General features: G+C 37.3%; 1 protein-coding gene across 3 annotated transcripts; it reads left to right on the forward strand.

Moving 5' to 3' along the window:
• On the forward strand, positions 1 to 27,809 carry GTF3C3 (general transcription factor IIIC subunit 3). Of its 3 annotated transcripts, XM_058188272.1 has the most exons (19): positions 73 to 1,380; positions 2,824 to 2,926; positions 4,738 to 4,916; positions 5,302 to 5,425; positions 7,136 to 7,327; positions 9,349 to 9,514; positions 12,163 to 12,310; positions 13,501 to 13,573; positions 14,909 to 14,983; positions 15,983 to 16,086; positions 16,320 to 16,491; positions 17,942 to 18,144; positions 18,335 to 18,436; positions 20,615 to 20,741; positions 20,995 to 21,232; positions 22,209 to 22,399; positions 22,955 to 23,079; positions 23,953 to 24,105; positions 25,682 to 27,809. In XM_058188272.1, the coding sequence occupies exons 1-19, from the start codon at positions 1,279 to 1,281 to the stop codon at positions 25,802 to 25,804; spliced, it is 2,700 nt and encodes an 899-aa protein (XP_058044255.1). In that variant the 5' UTR covers positions 73 to 1,278; the 3' UTR covers positions 25,805 to 27,809. The 3 variants fall into 3 exon arrangements, with proteins under 3 accessions (XP_058044272.1, XP_058044255.1, XP_058044263.1); XM_058188280.1 differs by lacking the exon at positions 4,738 to 4,916 and having other exon boundaries at positions 1,242 to 1,380; XM_058188289.1 differs by lacking the exons at positions 17,942 to 18,144; positions 18,335 to 18,436; positions 20,615 to 20,741; ... (3 more) ...; positions 23,953 to 24,105; positions 25,682 to 27,809 and having other exon boundaries at positions 1 to 1,380; positions 16,231 to 16,405.
• Positions 27,810 to 27,995: the final 186 nt, after the last annotated feature.

The following is a 27,995-nucleotide window of genomic DNA, read 5'->3' on the forward strand; positions in this document are numbered from 1 at the left end:
TGTTGATTGGCTAAGCCAGTTGACAGTAGGACTGTCAACAGAGAGGGAGAGAGTTTTTTTGTTTGTTTGTATTCGTCACTGCTGTTAGCTATGTTAAGGTTAATAAAGTAAATTACCTGCTATCCAGAGTCCTGCCTACACCTTGCCAACACCTGATTTGAAACAGAGGCAATAGAGACAGGCAAGTGAATTAACAGGAGCAGCAAGTTTTATTCTAGAATATTTTCTGTAAACCTAATGATAAGTGAATAGCTCTTAAATTCAATATTGCAGAAAGACTCATAAAAAACAAGTCAGATGCAACTAAGAGCAAATCACTGGCATTTTTGTAATAGCTAACACAGAAGCAAAGTGAGAAAAGGCAGACCATCTGTAATTTCCATAGAAAACGGTACTCCTGTAGTTTGGATGACAAAGTTCTCCTCTCCAATTCTTTGAAGCAACCTTGCTAGTCTTTTTTTTTAAAAGGAAAGGGTTCTGTATTAGTTATTCACAAGTGAAAGTTGAAAACTGGATGTCAGAAAGTATTTTGCATTTCTTTGCCAGAAAAATGGTGACAACCTTCCCCTCCCCCCAAAAGCAGAAGACTTTTGCCTCTACTAGAGTCTCTTTCCTTTTCCACCTCTGACAAACTTCATCCAGTATCTCACCTTGTCCTCTTCTTTTTATTCTTTTTCCATCACATATATATAAAAGTAATTAAACCGTGTCAGAGGGAAGTCAGGAGTCCAAAAGGGACACTGCTGACTTAGGAGATTGCTGCTGTTGCTGCTACTAGACTTGGCGACTTGCTGGCATCCTTCAATTTTTGGACTACATCTCCAAGAATTCCTGGTAGTCAACTGAATTGAGTGAGGCTGATGAAGTTCAAGAACGAGCACAGCAGGTCGCCTATTCTTGACAAAGAAAGTTAAAAAGGTGGATCCAAAGATGGTAATGCATAGTTACAAGAGAGCTGCCTGACAATAGTATGTCAGAAAATGACCATTTATTACAATATTTGATTGATGGTCTTCCCGTTTAAAGACATAAATCCCTCCACCGATTTTAAGCGCTTGAATGCAAGAAAGGGACAAATTCCCAGCGCTTCCGCCCGTATCAACCTCAACCACGAACGCATGCGCAGTAGACAGCGAAGTCAGCGGTGCTCCATTCTCTTCATTCGTAGTCGGACTCTTTTCGGCGAGGGAATTGCGGTCCTTTCAAAATAGGTTCCCCGCCGTTCGCTGGAGCGGCTTTTGATACTGGTTTACGGTTGTTTCCTCGGCGGAGCATAAAATGTCGGGGTTCAGCCCCGAGTTAATTGAGTATCTGGAAGGGAAAATCTCTTTCGAGGAGTTCGAGCGTCGCCGGGAGGAGCGTAAAAGCTGCGAAAGGAAGGTGAGGCCTCTTTTGCCTCGCAGTTATTCACAATTTTCTTCGTGTTCGGGTCTATAATGAGGTCTGTAAGGGGTCTTATGGCTTGTCCTCCCCCCATTTTCAGTAGGGTGTATGTACTCAGGTACCCGATGTCTTGCTTTCGTTTTAAATAAGGATGTTGGCTCATAAAATCCTAAAAATAATTTTAGTAGAACTCGTGATGGTATATTTTATATTTTATTTTATTTTATTTTGTCAAGCATATATTCTATGACATATACAAGTGTAAACATAATTATAAATACGTCTTATCCATCATTTCATGGTGTTCGTTCGTCCTAATTAAAAACAAATGCTGGACCTAGGGCTCGTTTTCGGCACAAAAATCCGACTGACTACCAGGTAGTAGGGTTTTCGGTGTGTGCGGCTGTTTAATTCGGATTTTTGCAGCCCAGTTCAGATTTCATGAATTGGAAGACTTGTCAATATCACTGTTTATGTTGGGGACATAAAGCAAGGTTTAGGTTGTGATTTTGCTTTTTTAGGTTTTGCTTTTGGGCACTTGGTTAATGCAAAATATAAGGTAATCCCATTTGAGCTAAGGCAAAGGGACAGCAAAGGGATTATTATAACAGTAAAACAGTTTGTGTTACATTATCCATTTGTGCTGGCACATGTTCAACCAGTTGAATTTATTTAAATTACTTTTCCATTCTGACCAATTCTGTTTAGGATGTTTACTGTGAGATACACATGATTCTGTTATCCAAAGTGTAGCCAAATTTTGTTAAGTCATTTGCAAAATGTACAGTCAGTTGAGGAATATGTCCAGTTAATGATATAATATGCACTTATCCATATACACGTAGCCTGTCTTACATTACTTAGCTTTATTGATTATTGACTGATTCAGTAAAGATTTTTTTAAAGTTGACCATTTAACTTTCATGAACCCTTCCAAAATGTCATACAATGAAACCTCAGGTTTAATTAATTACTCACTCATAAACCGATATGTATTTTAGTATTGAATGTTCTATTTACAATATGGGCAGTCCTTGACTTACGACCACAGTTGAACCCAAATTTTTGTTTCTAAGTAACACAGTTGTTAAGTAAGATTTGTCCCATTTTATGGCACTGTTTTTTGTCACAGTTAATCATTATGAATCACTGCAGTTGTAAAGTGAATCTGGCCGTCCCATTGATATTGCTTGCTAGAATATCACAAAAGGTGATCACATGACCGTGGAACACTGCAACTGCATAAATACCAGTTGTCAAGATTCCAAATTTTAATTACACGATCATGTGGATTCTGCAATGGTTATATGTGAAAAATGGTCATAAGGCACTTTTTTCAGTATTGTTTTAACTTCAAAAAGTCACTAAACAAATGGTTGTAAATTAAGGACTACTTGTAAGATTATAAAATTAATGTTACTTCCTTTTGAATCTTTACAGGGACAAAATGTACTCACTGAAGAAAATGCAGAAGACTTTGACGGCCCCTCTACTTCTGGGCAAGGAATGTCTACTGAAATACAAGGACATATGGAAGCAGAAGGTATATTTTATGCTTATTGTTTCATTTACCAAGGAGTAAATATCCTGAACTTTGCTTTGTTGTTGCATTTATAACTTAGAAAATGGGAGTTCACTGCCACCTTGCAGTGAAAATAAATTAAATTTTTACCAGGTTCAGAAATCTGTATGTAATACTAATTATTATTTGATAGGTTTTAATTCAAAAAGACATTCAATGTATGTTCTTTGTGATCAATCTACAGCATCTTGAGGCAGAGTAGGAAATTTCTGGATCCCAAAGGTGCTTTTTCAAGAGGCAACTGGACATTCTTCTGGTTTTCATTTGAATTTTTTGCGGGTTTCTGCTAGTTAGTGTAGAAATCCAAAAGATGTGATGAGCTAATAATATGATGTTCTATTATATTATTTTTCAAGCTTATCACTTTATTAATAGAAAGAGAAGGGAACCTGCTGCCCTTCAGCTTTCATCAGCCTTTGCCTTCCTAAAGCCTTTGCGTTCTTAATGCTAAACAATGCTCTTAGAATATTCAGTAGTTCCATTAAAAAATTAAAAATGGGAATGGGGTTGATTTGGAAGACTTTTTTTTCCACTGTCAGATTGTCTTTAGTTATAGGCAGAGAAGTTTTGGCTAGTTGTTCTGTAGCTGAAAATGATCTATAGAAACAGGGATTTTGGGGAGATTATTATTTATTACTCCAAGTGATATAGAAAACTAAAACAAAACATAAAAACAACTAAAAATCAAGATCAGACAGCCAGCCCAGACTAAAACAATTGGATGAACAATGAAATCAACAAAACAATGGTCTTAAACAAATTATAAACATCAATCCCGTGCCTAGGACTATTGTAGCAGAAGAGATTCTTTTGTATAGAATTATAAAATTTTTTAGCAATAGCAATAGCACTTAGACTTATATATCACTTTACAGTGCTTTACAGCCCTCTCTTAAGCGGTTTACAGAGTCAGCATTTTGCCCCCAACAATTTGGGTTTTCATTTTATCAGCCTCAGAAAGATGGAAGGCTGAGTCAACCTTGAGCCTGGTGAGATTTGAACTGCCAAATTGCAGGCTGTAGACAGCAGAAGTAGCCTGCAGTACTGCACTCTAACCACTGTGCCACTGTGGCTCAGTAGGTGATTAGCAGTAGGTAATAGCTATAAGTCAAATGCAAGGAGTTTTTGAATTTACTTAATTATACATGTTCAAATGATTTTTCTTTTTTATTTCATTAATTTTTCAATTTATTTTCATTAATTTTTCAATTATTATTTTCATTAATTTATTGTTCAACTGATATTAGTTATTATAATTTATTTCATTTCTGGACAAACAACTAATAACAATTCTCTGGGAAATATACAATTCAAGTTAAAACATATGACAAAAGAATTATATTACGTGAACATGAAATGAAAGCAAAACAATAGTTGACTTTATTTTTGCCATCATGTTTCTGAGGTGAAGATTGGTGAAGATGAAATATTGTAGATTCTTGCTAATTCCTGTTATCTCCCCAAAATCTTGTTTCTTTACTTTAAAAAACTTGATTCTGTGGGTATTTGATTACATTTATGTTTTAATACAAATACTCGGTGTTTTGATACTGACAAGATGGTATTAAATGAAGCAGTTGCTAAATAAAAATCATATGACCATGACTGTGCTTACAATTTTCCTTCAGTTTTCCTTTGCTTCTTGCTATTTCCATTATCTGAACTGGGGTTCCTTCTCTCTTTCTTTGAGGATAACTTTTATGATTTTATGACCCCTTCCTTTTTTACATGATTAATTAGACATCATTATTAATCTTTTTCTCTCTGAGCAGAAGAGATATCAGATGGTATCAGTAAATCTGTCCATCGAGTTTTTGCTTCCATGATGGGAGAGAATGATGATGAAGAAGAAGAAGAGGAGGAAGATGAGGAGATCTCTGAGCAACCTACAGCTGGCGATGTTTTTGCACTAGAGATGGTGCTTAATAGAGAGACTAAGAAAATGATGAAGGCAAGCAATATATTATTAAAGCAGCTACATCTTTTTTCAGGTTTATGTGGAAGCCTCAAAAAAAAAAAAAAACCTAGTTGCCCCAAAGAAAGATTCCCATTGCTGTGCATTCTGAAGCATCTCTTCTGAATCCTTTTTGAAGCATGCGATCCTTGCTGCTTAATTGAAAATACTTAAGATAGAATTTAATTAAGTGGAGTCTGTGTGGATGTATGATATAAACTAAATATTAAATAATGTACATGGCTATTGTACAAACAACAGTTTAAATCAACAGCTCAATAAACACCCTCAGTTCAAATACATTTCTTACTAAAAATATTCTTTATAAGTAGTAATAAAAACTGAATTTATTGTAATATATTGATACCAATCTGTTTTCTAGGAAAAACGTCCGCGCAGTAAATTGCCACGTGCCCTGAGAGGTCTCATGGGTGAAGCTAACATTAGATTTGCTCGAGGGGAACATGAAGAAGCCATTCTAATGTGCATGGAGATCATAAGACAAGGTATCTTTGAATGCTTCTATGGGTGAGATTTGTTACTGAGAATAAATGGAAGGGACATATAACATTAATACAAGACAGACAGTTCAGTGTGTCATTATAGAGCTGACCTTGCATCTCTTCTGTGTTTTTATTTATAACTATACTTTTTCCTTGTTTTTTTGCAACTTCAAAAATTTTCCCAATGTAGAAAATATGTGATTCAAAGCTATTTTGCTCTAGCACTGATCTTTTGCTTACATTAGTGTTACAAACTTAACCCATACATTGTTTCTGAACACCCTGGGCTCTCAATCTGCTATTTTCAAACTTTGAAAAGTTTCCTTTTAACATTTCTTTTCAGGAAGGTGGAATAGAAGAAATAAGGAAATAAATGGATATATGGTTTTAAAAATGTATTCTTTAAAATTAACATAACATAACATAACATCAGAGTTGGAAGGGATCTTGGAGGCCTTCTAGTCCAACCCCCTGCCCAGGCAGGAAACCCTACATCATCTAATTAATGTATTGTATCTAATTAATGTAATTAATGTATGACCACTTTTTGCTTTGGCTATGCTTGCCTGGAAATCTTACATTGTTGGATATTTTGAAAGCACAGAAAATGTTTTCCTTTTTTTTAAATGGAAATTTTGGAGAAAGTTAAAATATATGCTGTATTTATTTTTATATTAGCCTCTACTGATTTAAGCTCACTTTGCTATTTTAACAATCTGCAGTACAATATGAACAGCCTAGTTTAGGTTTACATTAACTGTATTTGGCATAGCAATTAAAGGTAAAAGAATAATTAAGCCAGACAATACTGTAACTACAAGTACTAATTGTGTTTTGTTTAAAATGTTTTGAATATTTGCTATAAGGGGATCTACAATCTATGAAACTCCAAAAGATCTAGACTCTCTTAATTTTGCCAGATTGTAAATTAGAAAAAGAAATTGAAGTAGGAAACTATCAACCTGATAATAAAACTGTTTTATTTGAAGCCTTATCAAGAGCAGACCCACTGATCTTTAGATAAAAAGTCAGATATAGACAACTGAATCCTTTCTTTCCTACTTTAGTGTATCATGCTGTATTGCACTCTTTGTCCTCTTAAATATAGGAACTATAGTGCTAGATAAAAGCTTTCCCGTTACAGTTCTCAAATAACTGAAGGTTATTTTTTTAATCTTTTCCTTTTGTGGAGGGAAAAAAGGCTTAGGGGGAAAAATCTAAGTCTTCAGATATTTGTAATAATAAACTGTTTCCTTTTCTTTAAAAAGTTCCCCTATTTGAATTATGTTTTTTTTTAATTAAAAGCTGCCCAAAATAATATCATCAATGGCAGTCAAATAATTTAAAATTTGACAAAGAACAGGGGGAAAAGCCAATTCAAATGCTGCTGTTTTGGTGTCATGGAAGAAAATTTGGAAAAGATCCCAATCTCTGTAACTATCTGTCTTCTCTCTATAGACTACAGCATCCAAAGCAGGGTCTCACAGTTGGGTGGGTCCATGCAGGAAATCCTTCTCATGCTCCCTCCAGGCTAAGCTGCTACAGTTCTATAGGTCAAAAACAGTATTTTGCATTATGTTCAGAAATGAGCTGCTAATCTGTCTTTAAACACTTTCAAATGATTATTGTTGCTAGGTGCAGCATGTACAAATTTAGGCATTTTTATTGAAATGATTATGAATTGTAACCCATTTTTCTTTTTACATCCAACAGCTCCACTTGCTTATGAGCCATTCTCCACTCTTGCTATGATTTATGAAGATCAAGGAGATATGGAAAAATCTTTGCAATTTGAACTGATTGCTGCTCACTTAAATCCCAGTGACACAGAGGAGTGGGTCAGGCTAGCTGAAATGTCACTTGAGCAGGACAATATTAAACAGGCTGTCTTTTGCTATTCAAAAGGTAAACAAATTAAGTTCATAGCAGATCATTTAATGATACTATACTTGCTTTACTGTCCATTTTGCAGCAAGTGTCAAGATATTGCTTTCATTACAGATTAGTCTTTGTATTTACTGAACCTCATTTCATTCAGCTGATTTTGATGGGCATCTTGTAAGTTAATATGTTGAGATATTTAGACATATTAGTATATTTAAATCAAGATGGAAAAATGATTTTGTACGAAGTGATAGATGACCCTGATGTGGCAGATAAAATGTATACAGTTTTAAAAAAGCTATATGATAGCTTGCCAGTATTCTGCTAGAAAGCTTTTCAAGCACTCTGAATGAATTTGTATGGGAGAATATTAAATTATAATGTCACAAAGATGTGGGTGATAATATGAAATGAAATATAACAATTGACTTGTGGAATAACATCAATTTATCATGCCTGTCTAGCATTCTGTTTACAGAATAGCGCAAGTGAAGTATATTTTTAAATCAACTTTTTAAAAAAGTTTTTATTAAGCTTTATTACAGCATATAATACAATGAAAATAATAAAGAGGTGAATGCAGGATTGGAAAAAAAAGAAAAAAGTGTGGACTTCCGACTCTTTCCAACAGTAAAATACTAATACGGTTAGAACCAGGGGTGAAATGCTTCCGGTTCGCTCCAGTTCGGGTGAACCGGTAGTGATAAAAACTACCAGTTCAGATGAACAGGTAGTAAAAAAAAGCTACCGGTTCAGGCGAAAAAGCTACTATCCGACAATCAGCTGTGCCATGTGGTTTAGTTTTGCTAGAAAGCAGTAAATCCATACTGTGCCTGCGCACGTGCATCATGCACCAAAAGGAGGCTTGGGAAAGTACGTAGAACAGCGGGGGGGTGGGGGGATCAGCTGTGCTGCACGGTTTAGCTTCGCTAGAAAGCACGAAATCCTGCTTTCTAGCAAAACTAAACCACATGGCACAGCTGATCTTGGATCATAGCATTTTTTAACTACCAGTTTGACCAAACTTTTAAAACTTTTTAAGCTTTTTAAATGTGCAGCATGCATTTGATATGCACTGCGCATGTGTGCGCTTCTCACAGCACGCATGTGTGGCCAGCGAACTGATAACAAACTGGTTCAGATTTCACCACTGGTTAGAACTCCACTGTTTACGTTACCTATAATTACTGCAAGCCAATCTTATAACCACACAATTATAAAATCTTCAATCTAAATTCTGAAATTCATTATTTTTCTATTCCAAATCTAAAAGCCAGAAGCAATATTTGAATAGAAACAAGACTAAATAAAATCTCTTTATCTTATCATCTCAACCGAATCCATTTTTTCTCCTATTGTGAAAAATTATATATATTTCTATTTACACGTATTAATCTTTCTACTATTATCGTTTATATTAACAAAAAACACTATACTCTCAAATTTTTAACTTTAAAAGGAAAACTTTTATATTCATTTTAAAACTCTAAACATTTCTTTAAAAATTCATCTTTATAACTGAAATAAATTCTAATGCAGCTTTTAAAATTTTCTTTTAATATATAAGTATATACTTTCAAATTCATTTTCAATAATATTTTGTAAAGTTTAAGAATTATTCAAGCTTTAAAAATTTAAAAAAATGGAAAAAGATTTACTTTATATAAACAAAACAATGCACTGGTACTATATTTAAAACTACATAGGCCAAACCAATTGATCCTAATTCCATTTAACTTATTAACTTGTTAAATTTAAGTTATTCCCTCCATCTTATCTTTATATAATAAAATCTTTTGAAAATGGATGTTCAGTATGTTATAATAACTGTCTGTGCAATGTTCTGAATTTTTTTATTTCATCCCTGGATGACTTTTTCAGGATGAGACATTTTATTATTGCTAACCCATTAGCACAATATATATATATTTATGTTTATATTTATATTTTATTTATTCTATTGAATATATTTGCATATTGCGTATTGCTTCCAATAATTACAAATATCAAAATGATTTATCATACCACTTCCATTTTTATAGCTCTGAAGTATGATGCTACTAACGTGCGTTATTTGTGGGAGAGATCAAATCTCTACAAACAGTTAGGGGAACACAAACTGGCAATGGATGGCTACAGACGCATTTTAAATCTTCTGACTCCTTTTGATGGTGAACGCTTTATGCTTTTGGCGAGAGATATGGCCAAGTAAGTAGAGTGGAACACTTAGTCATGCTAAACTGAAATGAAACATCAGCTTCTAATGGAGTAATTTTTTCCCCCTTCTACTTGGTATAGTTCAAGGGTGTCAAACTCGCGACGACATGTTGTCATCACATGACATATAAGCATTATCTTTAATAAAGCCTTCAAAACTAGTTCCCTTCCAAAACTCTGGTCTCTAGCCACAGTCATCCCTATCTTCAAAAAAGGAGATCCAAGCCTTGTTGAAAATTAAAGACCTATCTCTCTATGTTGTGTCTCATGCAAAGTAATGGAATCCATCATAAACCAATCCATTACACTCCATCTCGAAACAAACAATCTTCTCTCTAATAAACAATTTGGTTTCAGAAAAAAAATGTCTTGTAACCTACAACTTCTCCACTGCAAAAACATATAGACTACCAACCTTGATCAAGAAAAAACAATTGATGCAATCTACATAGACTTCTGCAAAGCTTTTGATTCAGTAGTACATGACAAACTACTCCTCAAACTAAAATCCTACGGCATTTCGGGACCTCTTCACAATTGGATTAATGCCTTCCTGTCAAACAGACAACAAATGGTCAAAATTGACAACGCTATATCTAGTCCTGTTCCTGTCAAAAGTGGCGTTCCCCAAGGTAGTGTTCTTGGACCAATGCTCTTCATACTATACATAAATGATCTCTGCGACCTCATCTCAAGTTATTGTGTTCTCTTTGCTGACGATGTCAAACTATTTAATACCACTAATAATACTTCTACTCTTCAAGAAGATCTCGACTTAATTTCCGATTGGTCTAAAACTTGGCAACTCCAAATATCAACCAGTAAATGCTCAGTCTTACCTAACTGATGATCCCCACCCTGTCAAAGATCTTGGAGTTCTCATATCAAATGACCTTAATGCCAAAGCCCACTGCAACTACATAGCGAAAAAGGCCCTAAGAGTTGTAAACCTAATTTTACGCAGCAGCTTTTCTAAAAACACTACACTACTAACTAGAGCATACAAAACATTTGCCAGACCTATTCTTGAATACAGCTCATCCGTCTGGAACCCATACCACATCTCTGACATAAATACAATAGAAAGAGTCCAAAAATATTTTACTAGAAGAGTTCTTCACTCCTCTGAAAACAACAAAATACCTTATACCAACAGACTTGAAATCCTGGGATTAGAAAATTTACAACTCCGTCGACTTCGACATGACCTGTGCTTAACACACAAAATCATCTGTTGCAATATCCTTCCTATAAAAGACTACTTCAGCTTCAATCGCAATATTACAAGAGCAAAAAATAGATTCAAGCTAAATGTCAACCGCTTCAAACTTGATTGCAGAAAATATGACTTCTGTAACAGAGTTGTTAATGCTTGGAACTCATTACCTGACTCCATAGTCTCTACTCAAAATCCCAAAATCTTCAGCCAAAAACTGTCTACTATTGACCTCACCCCATTCCTAAGAGGTCTGTAAGGGGCGTGCATAAGAGCACAAAAGTGCCTACCGTTCCTGTCCTATTGTTCCCTTTATCATATCAATTTATATAGCTGATGCATATTTTTTACATATATGTATATATTTTCTTCAAAATATGTTGTTCTATCTAGGACAATTGTTTGTGCATACTGTTGTGATAAAAAGAAATAATAAAAAAAAACTTTTCCCCTTTGCTAAACGGGTTGGGGTGGCCAGTGCATGAAGCATCCGGCCTGTGGGCCACAAGTTTGACACCTCTGATATAGTAGTTAATTGCAGGATACAAAAATGATATGTTATGATTGGAAATGCTTTGAAATGCAGATAGTCCTCACTTAACAGCAATGAGATTAGAATTTCTATTGCTAAGCAGGCAGTAAAAGAGTGCAACATCACGTGACTGTGCTTCCTAGCAGTGGAAATTCTGGCATTCCCAATTGCCATTGTTAAAGAAATCATCCTGAGTTAAGTAAAACATCGCGTAGTTGCTATTTGTGACTTGTGCCAGCTTCCCCATTGGCTTTGCTTGTTTGAAATTGGCAAAGAAAATTACAAATGGCAATCATGTGACTGCAGGATGCTGCGACATCACAAAGTGGGTGCCAAGCCCATGGATTGTGATCACCTTGTCTCAAGTCATGGTTTAAAGAGGTATGAATTCAGCTAATTTTGCCCTAGGCTTGTCTATCATCACCACTCTTCTTCTTTGGGATTGGCTATAAGAACGAATCTTTGTTTTCACTTTTGATAATTACATTTTGCAAAGGTTTACAAATCTGTGGCTTTAGACTAATTCTAAATTATTACTTAGAGTTTTGGGTTTCAGCAACATAATAGGATGTCTCCAATCAGATCTTCTCCTGTGATCAGTCACAACTTCTTGTATGGGTTATACATTCGTGAAATTACATTAATTTCTTGCCGAACCTAATTTTGGATAAAACCTATAAACTATGAGTTGAAGAATCATGACTTGCTTTTATGTTTACAAACACAAAGAACCATGATTTTGAAACTCACAATAATAAATAATGTTTTTCAATGAAGATTATTGTTTTTCTTCTTGCCCAGAAAATATTGTAATAATTTGTGTGTTTTTTAATACAGAAGATGTATTACTATTTGTATTTACTATTACCCAATTACTAATGTGTTCCACAGAAGTTATTATGAAGCAAATGATATCACTGCTGCTATTGAGATAATGGAAGAAGCTTTTACGAAACATCAAAGCCTTGTATCCATGGAAGACGTTAATATAGCTGCTGAGCTGTATATTTCCAACAAGCAGTATGATAAAGCATTAGCAGTAAGCATATAAAATTAATCTGATTGCTGTCTGTTTATAATATAATGAGTATATAAATGCATATGCATAAGGAGGTGCACTTTCTAATACTATCTGTTATTCAAGGAATTAAGAATACCTTTCTACCAGTTGTGAGTTGTTTTTACTATGAAGGTTTCCGATCACCCGATCCGATAGCGATGGCGGCAGGTGGTTCGGAGAACCGGTAGCAAAAATCCCTTCCCTCCCTTCCCCCCCTGGCATGCCCAGCTGAGCCATGCGATCATCAGAGGTTTTTTTTACTTTTAAAAGCATTTTTTCTTTAGCTGAAAAAATGCTTTTAAAAGTTAAAAAAAAAGCCTGATGATCTCGCGGCTCAGCTAGGATTGTCAGAACCCTTTCAAAGCATTTTTTCTACAAGTTCTTCAGCCCAAAAGGCTGAAAAAAAAAACTTTTAAAGGGTTCTGGTGATCAGGCAATTCACCTGGGATCGTCAGAACCCTTTCAAAGCATTTTTTCTACAAGCTCTTAGGCCGAAGAGGTTGTAGAAAAAATGCTTTTAAAAGTAAAAAAAAAAAGGTTGGCCACGCCCACCCACTCACATTATTCCCACCACCACCAACAGAACCAGTAGTAAAAAATTTTACATTTCACCCCTGATGTCTCCCCAAGTTGCACACAGAATATCAGCTTCTTCCAGCTTTGGGGTTTGGACCAGAGAGTTTCAGTATCTAGGAGAAAAATGGAGAAGATATTTTGTTCTGCTTTTGGATGAATTGTCATTTTCTGGAATTAGAACATTCTGTGTTGCTCTAAAGCTCTTGTCTTTGTCCTCTTGTCAAAAGTTGTGGGTCAGGATTAACTTTTCTTTGGAGGTAAATTGAGCGTGCCAGAGTCATATTTTATGCTGAAGTGAACTCGTACAAGTGATCTCTATACAACTATGTTGCTTTTAGGCTATTGTTAGGGAGTAAGTGGTGGGATTTCATATTTCTTACATCTTCTTTTAATTTTTTCCCCTGTTGGCAGCCGTCTCTCAGTGACCTTCCCCATACTGAGTTATTTCATCCCGGTAGTGATTGTATGTCATTTGCCGCTTTGAATCATTAAATTACCTCTTAGTTCTCAGGGTACTTTCCTTCTTAAATCGTCCTTTTCTAGGCTCATTCATTTCATTCCTTGACAAGCAAAATAATTTCTCCTTCTTTTAGGTTATTACAGATTGTTCAGGAATTGTACTTGAAAAGCAAGAAGCAGAAAAAGATTCTTCAGCAGATAAAAAAGGTATTAGCGTGATTGAGGACCATTGGCATTGAGCTGCATGTGGAACAGTTAATCTTCTGAAATAGTCAGGGTTTCTGGTGGTGTTATAGATGTGCTATTACCGTATTTTTTGGAATATATGACGCTCTGCACTATAAGACGCACCTACCTTTTTTGGGGAGGAAAACATGCTAGTGCATGGATATGGGAAATAATATGAAATTTTGACAATTTGGAACTGTTTTACGTTTTTTTCTTTGCACAGATTGGTATTGTAATCAGAATCAGAAAATTATTCAGCATGCAATCTGTTAGATGTAAAGCTTTTTCCCTCTCTCTTTATTTTCCTTCAGGCAATATTTTAATTAAGTTAGTGAAATGCTTTTTAAATTCCAGCTAATTGTTGATTCTAGACAGAAATTTTACAACAAAAGGACACAAAGAAGAAAATAAGACTCATAAAACACTCACAATAACTCTGCCTATGCCTCCCAGCAATTTGCCATGCAGCAAACAGCAAACAGCCTGCTTTAATTTCGTTTTTGGCACAGCCTGATTAGCACAAGAAAAAAAAAATCTGCCTCCCAGCAATTTGCCTGCTTGCAGGAGGCCCGCACAGCACTAGGCAATGGCAAACCCTGCAGCCTGAAACAGCTGAGGGCCGGGAGGCTGATCCAATCGACAGTCAGCTGCTTGTGCTAATCAGGCTGTGCTGAAGTTGAAACAGGCTGTTTGCTGCTTGCTGCAAGGAGGTAAATTGCTGGGAGGCAGAGGCCAAAGGGTGGGTGCTGGCGGGTGGTCAGGGCTACATTCGGTGTATAAGATGCACCCAAATTTTTGCCCTCTTAGGAGGGAAAAAATGTGTCTTATATTCTGAAAAATATGGTAACTCTTTCCTGGCAATATAGTAGTTAATAAATCCACATAGTCTTTATAAATAACAGTAACAGAGTTGGAAGGGACCTTGGAGGTCATCTTGTCCAACCCTTTGCTCACACGGGAAATTTATACTATTTCTGACAAATGGCTGTCTAGTCTCTTGCTAAAAGCCTTCGGTGATGGGGCTCCCACAACTTCCAAAGGGGATTTGTTCCACTGGTTGATTGTTCTCACTAGTTAGAAATTTTCTTAGTTCTAGTTGCTTCTTTCCTTGATTAGTTTACATCCATTGTTTCTTGTCTTACCTTCAGGTGCTTTGGTAAATAAGTCCCCCCACTTCCTTTATGTGTATTTATGTCCATTCATAAAAGACTATTGAGTAATTTTATATGGAGTAATTTTATATTTATTGAATGATTTTCATAAGATCAGTATATGCTTTATTTTTTCCTGTTCTTTCCCCTTGTTCCATGGTAGAAGCAATGGAAAGTCAGGAAGATCCAGGAACAACAATTGATGAGCAAGAATTTGTGCCTGGGACCAATTCTGCATGTAAGTATGCAATTCTGCATCTTAAAAATTGTTGAGATGAGCAATTTGCATCTCTCAGGATATAAATACCTGGACATAATAGTGGCACTGTATAAATAAATGCAGATGGTTCTTGTTGCTGTAAGCAGATTGTTTTATTTTCATTTATCAGCCCTCTTTGTCTCCATAAATTCATTTCTATAATACAATTATTAAGGTTAGCTGTCCACATGCAGTCCTGCCAGCTGGTTCTTCTGCTGTGCTCCATGAAAGTTCGAAACAGCTGCACTGAATTATTCAAAAGTTGCTGGATCCTCCAGACACTGTCATCCAGCCTCAAAACAAGCACTGATATATTTTATAGTTTTTTTCCAAGATTAACAAAATTGGAGGATATGGGCAAATGATATAGTAAGACTTAGGCAATGTAGGAACACCTGCTTCAAGGCTCAGAAGAAGAAATTGCAAATTCTGTATGTCAGTGTGTCTAATCCTATTAACTGTCCAGAACATATTTTGTGAATGTGGTTTGTTTTCCTTTCCTATTTATATCACCTTATATTGAGAAAATGAGTAAATAAATAAAAATCAGATAAATGCACACAAAAGAAAAACAAAAAAAATAAAGAGTACTAAGTCTAATGCATTCCTGTGTTTGAATATTTATTCTTGAAATAGATTGAATTCATTCACATTTATTCTGAGACAAACGTCTGCTTTATGAAAAATATATTTTTGTGTGCAGTCCTCATTCTAGTGACTGCCTTGTTAAACGACCATTTCCAGTTATGCTGGTGATGAAAAAGTAACTTTGTGGCTAATCTTCACATTTATGATGTTCACCGGTCTGTAAAGCAAGGGGAAGCTGAAGTAAAATTATAACCACTTAGTGACTGCTTCATTTGACAGCTGAATTGTTGTTAAATAAGGACTGCTGTATTTATTTGGAGAAAGTAGCTGAAAAAAATATAATATACATGATATATTTTAAAATATTTAGTAAATGCTGTTATTTTCTAGCTTCAGAAAAAATTACATGCGCTATACCTGATGGTGTTCCCATTGATATCACTGTGAAACTCATGGTGTGTTTGATTCACCTGAATATCTTGGAGCCTCTCAATGTAAGTCAAGAACCAAATAAAGAAAAATATAAATAATTTAATACGCAATCTCATTATATTCTGTTGAAGCAAAAACTGAATGTCTGTACTAGCTAATTTAGAATTTTAATTAAATTAAGGAATTTTCCCTTTTTTTCCATTTAGAAAGTGGCATGCCTGAGAAATTGCAAAATCTGCTTTTGAAATCCCCTGAGTTTGCTGGTTGTATTCTTAATTTTGCTCTTCTTTGCAAGTTTCTTTTGACAATCTTAGTGGAGCAGAATCCTGAAGATATGGGAGATTTGTACCTTGATGTTGCAGAAGCATTTCTTGATGTTGGGGAATACAATTCGGCCCTCCCCCTCCTGAGTTCTCTGGTGTGCTCTGAACGATACAATTTAGCTGTTGTTTGGCTCCGACATGCAGGTAACTGCTTCCTCCTAATATGTGATAAGTTATTTTCTGGCTCAGTAACACTTGTTGCATTTCATAATTTAAAGCTGCAGTTGAGTGTGCACTTTGCTCTGAACTACCCCAAGGTGACATCTGAATGGGACTCTATTCATGTGTCTTCAAAGGGATGTTAGATTTTCCTGGCATTAAACATGCATATACATTTTTGTGCATATGTGGTACATTTGTATGTTATTTGTGACTTGATTATGGGCAAGAGTTTTAGATGTATGCATCAATCAGTTTTGAAAGACCATTTATTTAAAACATAATATTGGAGAATAGCTGCAATTTTTTAACAAAATATGATTCCTAAGTATACTAAAAAACACACACCTAAAATAGATGTTAGTTAAAATTGGACAATAAATGTGTCCCATGTACTTCCCTCTGCTTTCCCCTAGTAAAATAGCTTTGTGAAAAACTTCCATCTGCCTGTTCTGTAAATTGTTGTCCATGATATCGAAGCCTTGTTGCTTTCATTAAGGGCACATCAGCCCAGCCATAATAGTTGTATTTACAATTTGATTGAATGGGGCATTACAGCAGCATGTTATTTAGCCCTTAATTATGCAATAAAATGATCACAATTGAAGTGCAGTATTATGGCTTCTCAGCTCTGAAAAACAAAAATATGAAAAGCCATAACTTAAGACTTAACCCTGGAACTTCAACATCTTAATTATCTGTTGACTTGATTTTTGGTCTGTTAAGTATTTCTTGAACAAAATAATTGATGTATGTTACTATATGTAATTAGTAATTACTGTACCTGATAATTCAGTTCAAAGTAGTGTCTAAAAACAAGCTGCCCAGGTTCAGATTTTGTCAGCTTCATAAATCTAGCAAGTGACCATAGTCATTCTTACTATTTATTAGATAATGCTAACTTATTTTACAAAATAGTGGAAGACATACTGAGGTACTATAAAGTGCTTAGCACCTATAACTTTTTGACTGCTGCTGTGTCAATTAATGAACATTAAGAGAACAGTTATTCTCTTTAAGTAATGTGCGTGAAGCTGTAACAGTTAACTGCTGTTCCTTAATGATAATGTTTTGGAGTCTCATCATTCTCCTGTATGGTATTTTTTTAATAAACAAGATTGATGGGCATAGCTTTTTTCCCTGCTACTTATGTATACTCGTGTTTCTTAATTATTACAGTTCCTAACTCCCACTAACATCTTTCCTATGGTGCCCATGTTTTTTTCTGGCTCCCTTCTTCTAAGATAAGAAATGGGCATTCAATAGCAGTTTAGAATCATAGGTGTTAATTATATTTGTGACCCCTTTAGCTGTGGAAACTTAATATTACTGACTGGATTTAAAGAAATTATTTTATAACAAATAAAATTAAATTAAAGATTCTGTGCTACCTCTTCAGAACACAAACTATTAAAGAATGTCCTTTCCCCTCTAGAATGCTTGAAAGCGCTGGGCTATATAGATCGTGCTGCAGAGAGTTATGCCAAAGTGGTTGATCTTACTCCTTTGCATCTGGATGCAAGGATCTCTCTCTCTACCCTACAACAGCAATTGGGCCGGCCTGAGAAAGCTCTAGAAGCACTTGAGCCCATGTATGATCCAGATACCCTGGCACAGGATGCCAATGCTGCTCAGCAAGTAAGCATTTGTCATGGTGTGAACTCTATTCTGAAATCTGAGATGGGAGGGCTAAATTGCTCAAAGAATGAAACAAGATGCTGGAACGAAAAAAATATTAGGAGGGAACAGTTGCCTTTTTCCAAGATCTGGGATCTGGATAGAAAGAAGCTAAAGTTCTTCCCTTTGTAACTCAATTTTCTGTATTTAGGAATTAAAATTGCTGCTTCATCGATCAACATTGCTGTTCTCTCAGGGCAACATGTATGGTTATGTAGATTCTTTGCTCACCATGTTAGCCATGCTGTTAAAGGTAAGTTAATTTTTATACCTCTTCTGTCACACTGTTCATGTGTTTCTTTTTCTCATCTAGCTTAATGAGAAAGACTAGGATTACCCATTCTAATACTCAACAGCTTCGCTGATTACTTGGTCCCCAATGTAGTATTGCAGAACCCTTCTTAAGTGGTTACAGAAGATGCCAATATTCATGCTGAGTCTGTTCTGTTAGAGAAGATCTGTGATTTCATGTCATCTATGATAGTTATAGCCAGTTTCATACTGTACATCACACTAATTTATAAAACAGGGCATACCATCAGTTCACTTTTTGCTTTAAGATATGGAGGGAGCGACATAATAGTAGATATTAGTGGGGGTTATAGTTATCTTGCTTGATTTATTCAAGCTGGTCAAAAGAGTTCAATTGCTTGGGAGATGGAATAATGCCATCTACTCTAGAGAAGACAATGATCTGTTTTCTTCTGAAGAAGCTATTCTAGATCTATAAGATTATGCTAATAGATGACCAGATACAAGTATCCTGTTTTTTTAGGCAATGATCTGTCAAAATAGCTGCAGATTTCTTAGAGAAATCTGGTTCAGTCCTGGTGTCAAGACAGAATCAGCTACAGCCATTCTGATATTTTGCTTTAAAGGAACGCAACTGTGTTCATCTCTTAGCATCATTTGATATTACTGTCTATAGCATACAGAATAATAGAATAACAGCTTTGGAAGGGACCTTGGAGGTGTTCTAGTCCAATACCCTGCAGGAAACGCTATATCATTTCAGACAAATACTTGTCCAATCTTTTCTTAAAAATCTCCAGTGTTGGAGCACCTACAGCTTCTGGAGGCAAGTTGTTCCACTGATTAATTATTCTGTCAGAAAATTTATCCTTAATTCTTGGTTAGTTTGTATACCAATTATGCCCTTTTCTGGAAGCAAACATCTAATCATAGTTGTTCATACCCTAGTCATCATAGGTTGTCAGCGTTCCAGAATGACTGAACTCCAATTAAAGACTCTGAGACAAGCATCATCTCAAATCTTTCATTTATTGTAATAGATAAACTGGCACATCTGGGAAAATCTGAATCTGAGAGTTCCAGGTTTTCCCTCAGTAAATCAAAATCCCAAATCCAGCCCTTGCACCCATCAGTCCATCACTTGGCCCAATCACCATCGGTTCCAACTTGAGCCACCACTGCAACCACTCCTCTTCCAGATGCAGGAACACCAAGGCCTTGACCGAAAAGAAGAATGCTATTATGTCTAACTAAAACCTCTACTAAATCCCCCCTCCTACATTCCCAAGCGCAAGAAGGTGGCAGCGTGGAAGCTTCTCTGGTTAACATGGCTTCCAAAGCTGACATAGGCTTTAGATGATTGTAATGAATACTATACGAATTACTATTGCGCTCAGTCCAGAACTTAAGAGTTAGGAAAGAATGTAGGAGTCAGATTGCTGATTGGAACATGCATATGAGGTTGCTGTTGTTATAACTGTAGTTATTGTTTCAGGTTAAGGATTTAGTTTGGTATATAAGATTGCAAACAACTTGAGGTCAAGAATTTTTTCATCACTATAGACTTAATAAAAAGACTCCTCTGAGAAGGGTGCTAACAGGTACCCTGTCTGAAGGTTGTGAGGTCCCCATTTCCCCTTTTTTAGCTATCTGATGAAGACTATGAATTTTGAAATAATATTTTTGTCTTTTTTTCTCTCCCACCTATTTTAATACAAATGTTTAATATTGTTTTGGGTAATTGTTTTGTAATTATTTTGATAGCTTTTATGTAACTCTCTTCAATATGAGATTGTATCGGAAATAACATAAAAGTAGATATTAAATAAATGTGTGAGGTTTAGTGCATGTGGCAGAATAAGAGAAAACGTATTATACATTTAAAAGGTAATGTGTACAGGGCTTTTTACAGATGTGAGCCTTTCTGTATTGAGCTGTAACAGTTGTATCTATGGGTGACTTCAGACAATGAAAATTTATGGTTTCTAGTCAATTTTAATATGCTTTGTAATTGGATCAAGCCAACTGTATCATAGATCTTTGGCACTTTTTATTGTTCACTTTGTTAAGTCTGGGCTGCAGCTACAAACTGAAAAATCAATAAACTATTTAAAAGCAAAGAATGGGCTACTGTAGGATATTTCTTTTTTCATATATATTTTAAACGTTCAACTTGCAGGTAGCCATGAATAGAGCTCAGGTATGTTTAATATCTAGCTCAAAATCGGGAGAAAGACATCTCTATCTTATAAAAGTTTCAAGAGATAAAATCTCTGATAATGATGACCAAGAAACAACAAAGAAAGGTAAGACAATTTAAATTGTTCAAATTGTGGAAAGAGTTGTCTATTGCAGTCTATAAATTTTGATAACCTGGCCTTTGTTAAGTAGGGTTTGAGCAAATTTTTCAGTGACAATAAGCTTTTTGATATTCCTTCGGTTTTATTGAATTCACACAAGCTAACCTCTACTTCAGACTTTTATTAATGTTTTTAATTATGTTTTAGTTTTATGTTCTGGTCTGTGTAAAAATTAACAGTGGTTTATCGTTGACTCTAGCAATATTTTTGGTGCTTACAAGTGTTCTGACAAAAGAGGATTGGTGGAACCTTCTCCTTAAGGCAATCTATGCATTGTGTGACCTTGCGCGATACAAGGAGGCAGAACTGCTAGTGGACTCCTCCCTGGAATATTATTCATTCTATGATGATCGGCAGAAGCGCAAAGAACTGGAATACTTTGGTCTCTCTGCAGCAGTTTTAGACAAGAATTTTAGAAAAGCTTATAATTATATCAGGTGGGTCATTCCAGCAATCACATTGGGTTAAGGCAAATTCATTTCAAAACCTCTTTAAATTAAAACCTTGTTACTGATATAGTATTTTTCTAGATAATGTAGACCTTTTGTTTCAACTGAGAACTCACCTTAAGCAAACCTACCTAGGTGCCATATCTTCAGAATGCCATATCTTCATTTCCTCCTCCTCCTGCAGAGTTAAATAAATTTAGTATTGGTGAAATAATAATTTTAGTTGAAGGGTCTAATGATGTGTTTTGTCTGTTGAAAGAGACTAGTTCTAGGTCTAGACTAGTCCCCCCCCCACCCCGCTCCTGGCATGCGATGGCCCGATAGGCCGGTTTTTCTTTCTCACCTGGCTCCAGATCTTCTCTATGCATCTAGGGAGGGCGAAAACAGCCTTCCCCAGGTCCTCTGGAGGTCCAAAACGGCCCATTTCCCAACTTCCGCTTGGACAGGAAGTGAAGTTTTTTGCTGTTCCCAGCCTCTAGAGCCTATCTAGGAGTCTCTGGAGGCTGGGGACAGCAAAAGAACGTTATTTCCTGTCCAACCGGAAGTTGGGAAATGGGCCGTTTTGGACCTCCAGAGGGCCTGGGGAAGGCTATTTTCGCCCTCCCTAGATGCATAGAGACGAACTGGAGCCAGGTAAGAAAGGAAAACGGGCCTTCCCCACCTACCCCCAGGCCCTCCGGAGGCAGGAAACAGCCTGTTTCCCTACTTCTGGTGGGGCCAGAAGGCCCGAAAATCAGTTGGCTAGCGTGCGCATGCTCACCGGAGCTGAGCTGGCATGCCCACTGATATGGCTACGCATGCCACAGGTGGTACATGTGCCATAGGTTCGCCATCACAGTTATAGGAGATATACAGAAGGGATGAAAGAGGCCATCTTGTGACTAGATCATACCGTTGTCCTCGGTGTAGACTGATCTTTTCTGTCATTTGCAAGCAATCTGAAAAGCACCTGTTTCTTCTGTAGGATAATGGTAATGGAACATGTCAATAAGCCTCAGCTTTGGAATATCTTTAACCAAATCACCATGCATTCCCAAGATGTCCGGCACCATCGCTTCTGTCTGCGATTACTGTTGAAGAACCCAGACAATCATGCACTGTGCATCTTAAATGGCCACAATGCTTTTGTATCCGGTTGTTTCAAGCATGCCCTTGGTATGATTTTAACTGTTATTAATTTAAAAATTGCAATTGCCGTGTGTGAAGATGTATGTAGAATTATCCCTTGTGTATTTGTAGATAGATAATAATATGAAACTGGAATACTAGAAGCTGTGGTTTTACTAGTTTGCAAAAACAAAATTGGAGAATAGCTGCAACCAATGCTTTGTATTAAAGCAGGACCATTTCACCTGAGCAAAGGCCAAACTATGATGAAACAGCAGAGGGCATCCTTGGGCATAAGTAATGAACAGCAACCTCATCAATATGCCTTGTGATAAATGGTGGCTTTGTGATTTGTCATTTCCATCTTGCCCATATGTGGTGGAGTTTGCCTACTCATTAAAGATAGGCAAACTCCACTAGAGCCATTCTATCAAAATTTCAGACATGCCCACTGGCCCAAAACAGCTGCTTTTTTTTTAACTTAAAAAAAAAAAAAGGTCCAGAGATGTACTTGCTGGTTTAAATTTTTTTGAAAGCTTTTTCATTAAAATATATGCAGTAATAAATGACATTCCAAAATCTTCACTGCTTGTTTCTGTGCAGGACAATATGTACAAGCATTCCGTTCTAACTCAGATGAACCCCTGTTTAGTCTTTGCATAGGCTTGATCTTCATCCACATGGCATCTCAGAAATATGTGTTAAAAAGGCATGCCCTCATAATACAGGTGCGTTATCTTTCTCTCACAACTTTCACGTGCATAACCTTACCTCATGTTAAATGGCATAAAATTCCTTTAAAATTTATTTAGGCAAGTCTTCAAGAATTGACCATAAAAATAATCCATATATTCTTGTAATGAATTGCATGAAACATCTTTTATGTGCTGCTGGGTTGTAAGCAGGTGGATCAGTATTACCAATCGTACTGGGAATGTTTATTTTGTTTTTCCTTTTGGTGCAGTGTTTCAGAAGAAAAGATAATTAACCAACAATATCTGTCAATTAAATGTGGATAATTTTATTATCCACATTTTCCAAGACTTATAAACTAGTGCAGTTTAATAGTCTTATTGGTGGGAGATTTACTATTGCAAAATATTTTGTGGAATATTTATGTACATTGTTGTGGGGACTGATTTAATGCCATCAAATTGGTGTCAATTGCTTAGTGGGCACATAGATTTTCGTGATGCTGCTGGTTCTCTTCTCTTTCCTTCCATCCTTTCCAAAACCCTTTTCCAGAAAGCTAGGTCTTCACATAGTATGTTCAAAGTAAGGTAATTTGAGTTTTGTCATTTGTGCCTTGAAAGAGAATTCTGGGTTGATTGTTCGATAATCCATTTGCTTTCTTGGCTGCCTGTGGTATTCTCAGAAGTCTTCTCCAAGACTAAATTTCCAAAGCATCAATTCTCTTCTTAGCCTGCTTCTTCAAAATCCAGCTTTTGCTTCCATAGTGTATCATATGGAATAATATTAATGTAAGATATTTTACTGTATTTAATGGTGGCCATATGTGAATTTAAGTCTGACAGTATTCTGATGTCTCAGCTGTTACTTGTATTTTTTATGCACTAGTGAAGTTTTCCTTTTGTATTTAGGGGTTTTCATTCCTGCAACGTTACCTGAGCCTTCGTGGTTCTTGTCAAGAATCTTATTACAACTTAGGACGTGCCCTTCATCAACTGGGATTAGTACACCTTGCTATTCACTATTACAAAAAGGGCCTGGAATTACCTCCATTGGTCCTAGAGGTACTGTGTAGAACAGCATTTGATTAGGATTGGAATGTTAAGACACACGAACATTCTCACAAAGTGCCACCCTCTATAGGCTCACGTGTTCCTATATCCCCCCCTTTCCAGTTCAGTTTTCATCACCAGTAAGAGACAGAAAATGCATACCCATCTTAGGATAGCTTTGCAAAGGTATTTATAAATCAAATTCAGGCTTGACAATATTTATGGTTTTAACTTCCATGTGTGTTAGTTTAAGCATGTGAGAGTTAAAACTATAAATATTTTATAAAGTGAATGTCAACTGTCTCATGGCCTTCTTGATGAAAAGCAAGAATAACAAATCAGCATTTGACAAGCTTCCCCTTTCAGTTGGATCCTGCACCTGATCACCCAGAATTTCAATTTGGCCATTCATATCCAATGCCAAATTTCTTCCTTTTCATGTCTTAAGTATTTATGGTTTTCCTGAAAATGCTGATGACAATTCCCCAAAATATTTGGAGAGAACAAAGCATTTATGATTCCAAACTCTGCCCTGAAATTTAAGAAAATTGTAACTGAAACCATGGTATTTTACTACTGTCCCAAGCATAGTCACATGCCATTTGAAAAGGCCAAGCAGATTATAGTCAATTTTGTAATGTGCTGAGGTAAAAGATTTACCACTACTTATAGTTGTTTGTAGAAGATTCCAGAAAATGTACCGTATTTTTCAGGGTATAGGATGCACCTTTTCCCCCAAAAAAGAGGGTGAAAATCTGGGTGCGTCTTATACTCCGAATGTAGCCCCACCCAGCCTTTCAAATGGAGGTTTCAGAGGGTGAAAAAAGCCTCTAAAACGGAGCTTCAGAAAAAAAGCCTCTGAAACAGCGTCAGAAAAAAAGCCTCTGAAACAGGGGTTTCAGAGGCAGAAAAAGCAAGGCATAGAGCTCACAACCAATGAACCTGTTGCTAAAATTCACTTCTGGGAACAGCTGTTTGGGGGTATTCCGGGAGGCCGATCCACCCGCCAGTTTTTTTTATTTTCCTCCCCAACAACTAAGGTGTGTCTTATACTCCGGTGCGTATTATAGTCCAAAAAATACGGTAATTGCCATATTACATTTCCATTTGCAGGATTTTTTTTTTCAAAATTAAAACTATTCTAAAGATTTGGATTCAGGGAAAGACAATGTCTATATTTATTGCTGACTGGAAACTGCTTATGTACTTTTTCCATAATTAGAAAAAAATCAACTTATATTTTATGGTTTTGATGATTACATAGATTATATAAAGAAGAGAGTCCATGTTGTAACCATAAAATAAGAGTAGAGTTATAATTCTATTTATAACTGCTGTAAATCAGATTGGTAGCCTCTTATTTGTATCTTTTTCTTTTCTCTTTTTCTCTTTTTTTCCTTTCCTGTTCTTTTAGCTTTCTCTGTATTTTTATTTTTCTTAGTTTGTATTAGTTTTTAAACTTTCTTTTTAAACTCTCTTTAAAATTGTTAAAAATAAATCATAAATTCATATATAAATTTATGTGTATGAATTCTGGGAAAAAGATAGTTTGTGATTTGTTAAAATAGATTTTTCTCCTTTAAACTAGGGAATAGAAGCTGACCAGACAGACTTACGAAGAGATATCGCTTTCAATTTGTCGCTCATTTATCAGAGCAGTGGAAATATTCGAATGGCTCGCAAACTGTTGTATACATATGGAACTGTATGAGGATAAAATTATACACTTGGTCAGTGAGATGAATTCCTTTCCTTGATTCTAAAGGAAAAGCTTGGAAGAGACTGATGGAAGAATGGTCAAGACAGACATCACGAATAGACTCCAGCCTTTGAATTATATAATTCAACACTCTGATTCTCCTTAAAACTGAATGAGAAATACAAGACTTAAAACTTACTCGATAGAGGAAATCTAAGAATTTTCTTGATAAGAGTTGAAGGTTGAGCTGTTTTCCTCTGGGAATCTTAATCCTAACCGTCTAACCCAGGGGTGTCCAAAGTTTTTTTGGTGAGGGCCAAATACAGAAAAATAAGCAAAGGCACGGGCCACACCATTGAACGGGGGGGGGGAGGGCTAATTTTTTTTCGTACCAGTTCTGTGGGCGTGGTTTATTTTGGGGTGTGGCTGAGGAACTCTGAGAATTCAAGTCCACAAGTCTTAAAGAGACCAAGTTTGGACACCCCTGATCTTGGCTTTTGTTTTGTATTTGGTATGAACTTGAAACTCCCTTCATTATTCCCTGCCCAAGGGGTGGAGGCGCGAGGAGCCTCGCCAGGCGGCCTGAGGAAGGCGAGGGTAGAACTGCTGGGGTCGGGCACGGCCAGCAGCCTCTTTCCCGCTCCCCACCGCCTCCTCCGCCCCCTCCCTTCGTTATTCCCTGCCCAAGGGGTGGAGGTGCGAGGAGCCTTGCCAGGCGGCCCGAGGAAGGCGAGGGTAGAACTGCTGGGGTCGGGCACGGCCAGCAGCCTCTTTCCCACTCACCGCCGCCTCCTCCGCCCCCTCCCTTTGTTATTCCCTGCCCAAGGGGTGGAGGCGCGAGGAGCCTCGCCAAGCGGCCCGAGGAAGGCGAGGGTAGAACTGCTGGGGTCGGGCACGGCCAGCAGCCTCTTTCCCGCTCGCCGCCGCCTCCTCCGCCCCCTCCCTTCGTTATTCCCTGCCCAAGGGGTGGAGGCGCGAGGAGCCTCGCCAAGCGGCCCGAGGAAGGCGAGGGTAGAACTGCTGGGGTCGGGCATGGCCAGTAGCCTCTTTCCCACTCGCCGCCGCCTCCTCCGCCCCCTCCCTTCGTTATTCCCTGCCCAAGGGGTGGAGGCGCGAGGAGCCTCGCCAAGCGGCCCGAGGAAGGCGAGGGTAGAACTGCTGGGGTCGGGCACGGCCAGCAGCCTCTTTCCCGCTCGCCGCCGCCTCCTCCGCCCCCTCCCTTCGTTATTCCCTGCCCAAGGGGTGGAGGCGCGAGGAGCCTCGCCAAGCGGCCCGAGGAAGGCGAGGGTAGAACTGCTGGGGTCGGGCACGGCCAGCAGCCTCTTTCCCGCTCGCCGCCTCCTCACCTGTTTCTCGATGGCTGTCACTGCCGCCACGCGTGTCCGACATGGGGAGGTGCGAGGAGCCTCGCCAGGCGGCCGAGGAAGGCGAGGGTAGAACTGCTGGGGTCAGGCACGGCCAGCAGCCTCTTTCGCGCTCGCCTCCTCCTCCGCCCCCTCCCTTCATTATTCCCCGCCCATGGGGAGGAGCCACGAGCCTCGCAGCGAACCACCGGGCAAGTACTGGGAGGCGGCCGAAAAGGGCCATATTCAATTATACTTTCAGAATTTGCTGCGGGCGAATAAAAACTGACCCGCGGGCCGCAGTTGGCCCGCGGGCCGTAGTTTGGACACCCCTGGTCTAACCAATGGCCAATTTGAATCTGTACAGGAATCAAGAACATTCAGAGCTTTTTGGTACACAAAACTTATCCCAGAAAAGTATTGGCTCTTACTTACCTTTACAATACCCAATGTTTAGGCCAAGGTTGGGATTGTCGTGCCTCTTGTTCTATTAGAGTATGTGATTGTTTACAAGAATCGTGAATTCTTAGCAACTTTTGCCTCTTCATTTGGAAGAAATGAACACTCAAATTGTTATGTGTGTTTTTCTTATTTAAAAAGGATACAGAAGAGAAACTGTTTTACTGTTTGTTAATTTCAGGATATGGTAATAATAAAACAAAGGGCAAAATCAGGTTCTTTAGATGAAGGTCTATTTCTTTACATTTAACAACCTATTGAAAATGAATTTATTATAAAGATGTGGCAGTCTAAACTAACTATATGTCATAGCATTTCCTAAGAAAAATAAACTCTATTGACTTGTACATTTTATAGTTTAGGAAGAAGAATAACTGCTCTTTTTTTAGAACAACAAAATA

This window comes from Ahaetulla prasina, chromosome 1 (assembly GCF_028640845.1).
Source record: "Ahaetulla prasina isolate Xishuangbanna chromosome 1, ASM2864084v1, whole genome shotgun sequence".
Lineage (NCBI taxonomy): Eukaryota > Metazoa > Chordata > Lepidosauria > Squamata > Colubridae > Ahaetulla > Ahaetulla prasina.

Bases quoted from the DNA above. Each gene is read 5' to 3' on its own strand.
- GTF3C3 (XM_058188272.1), top strand. From the start codon at position 1,279: ATGTCGGGGTTCAGCCCCGAGTTAATTGAGTATCTGGAAGGGAAAATC. The intron at 14,984-15,982 runs GTAAGTATGCAA...GTTATTTTCTAG, and splicing joins GCCTGGGACCAATTCTGCAT to CTTCAGAAAAAATTACATGC. The intron at 18,437-20,614 runs GTAAGTTAATTT...TTCAACTTGCAG, and splicing joins TGTTAGCCATGCTGTTAAAG to GTAGCCATGAATAGAGCTCA.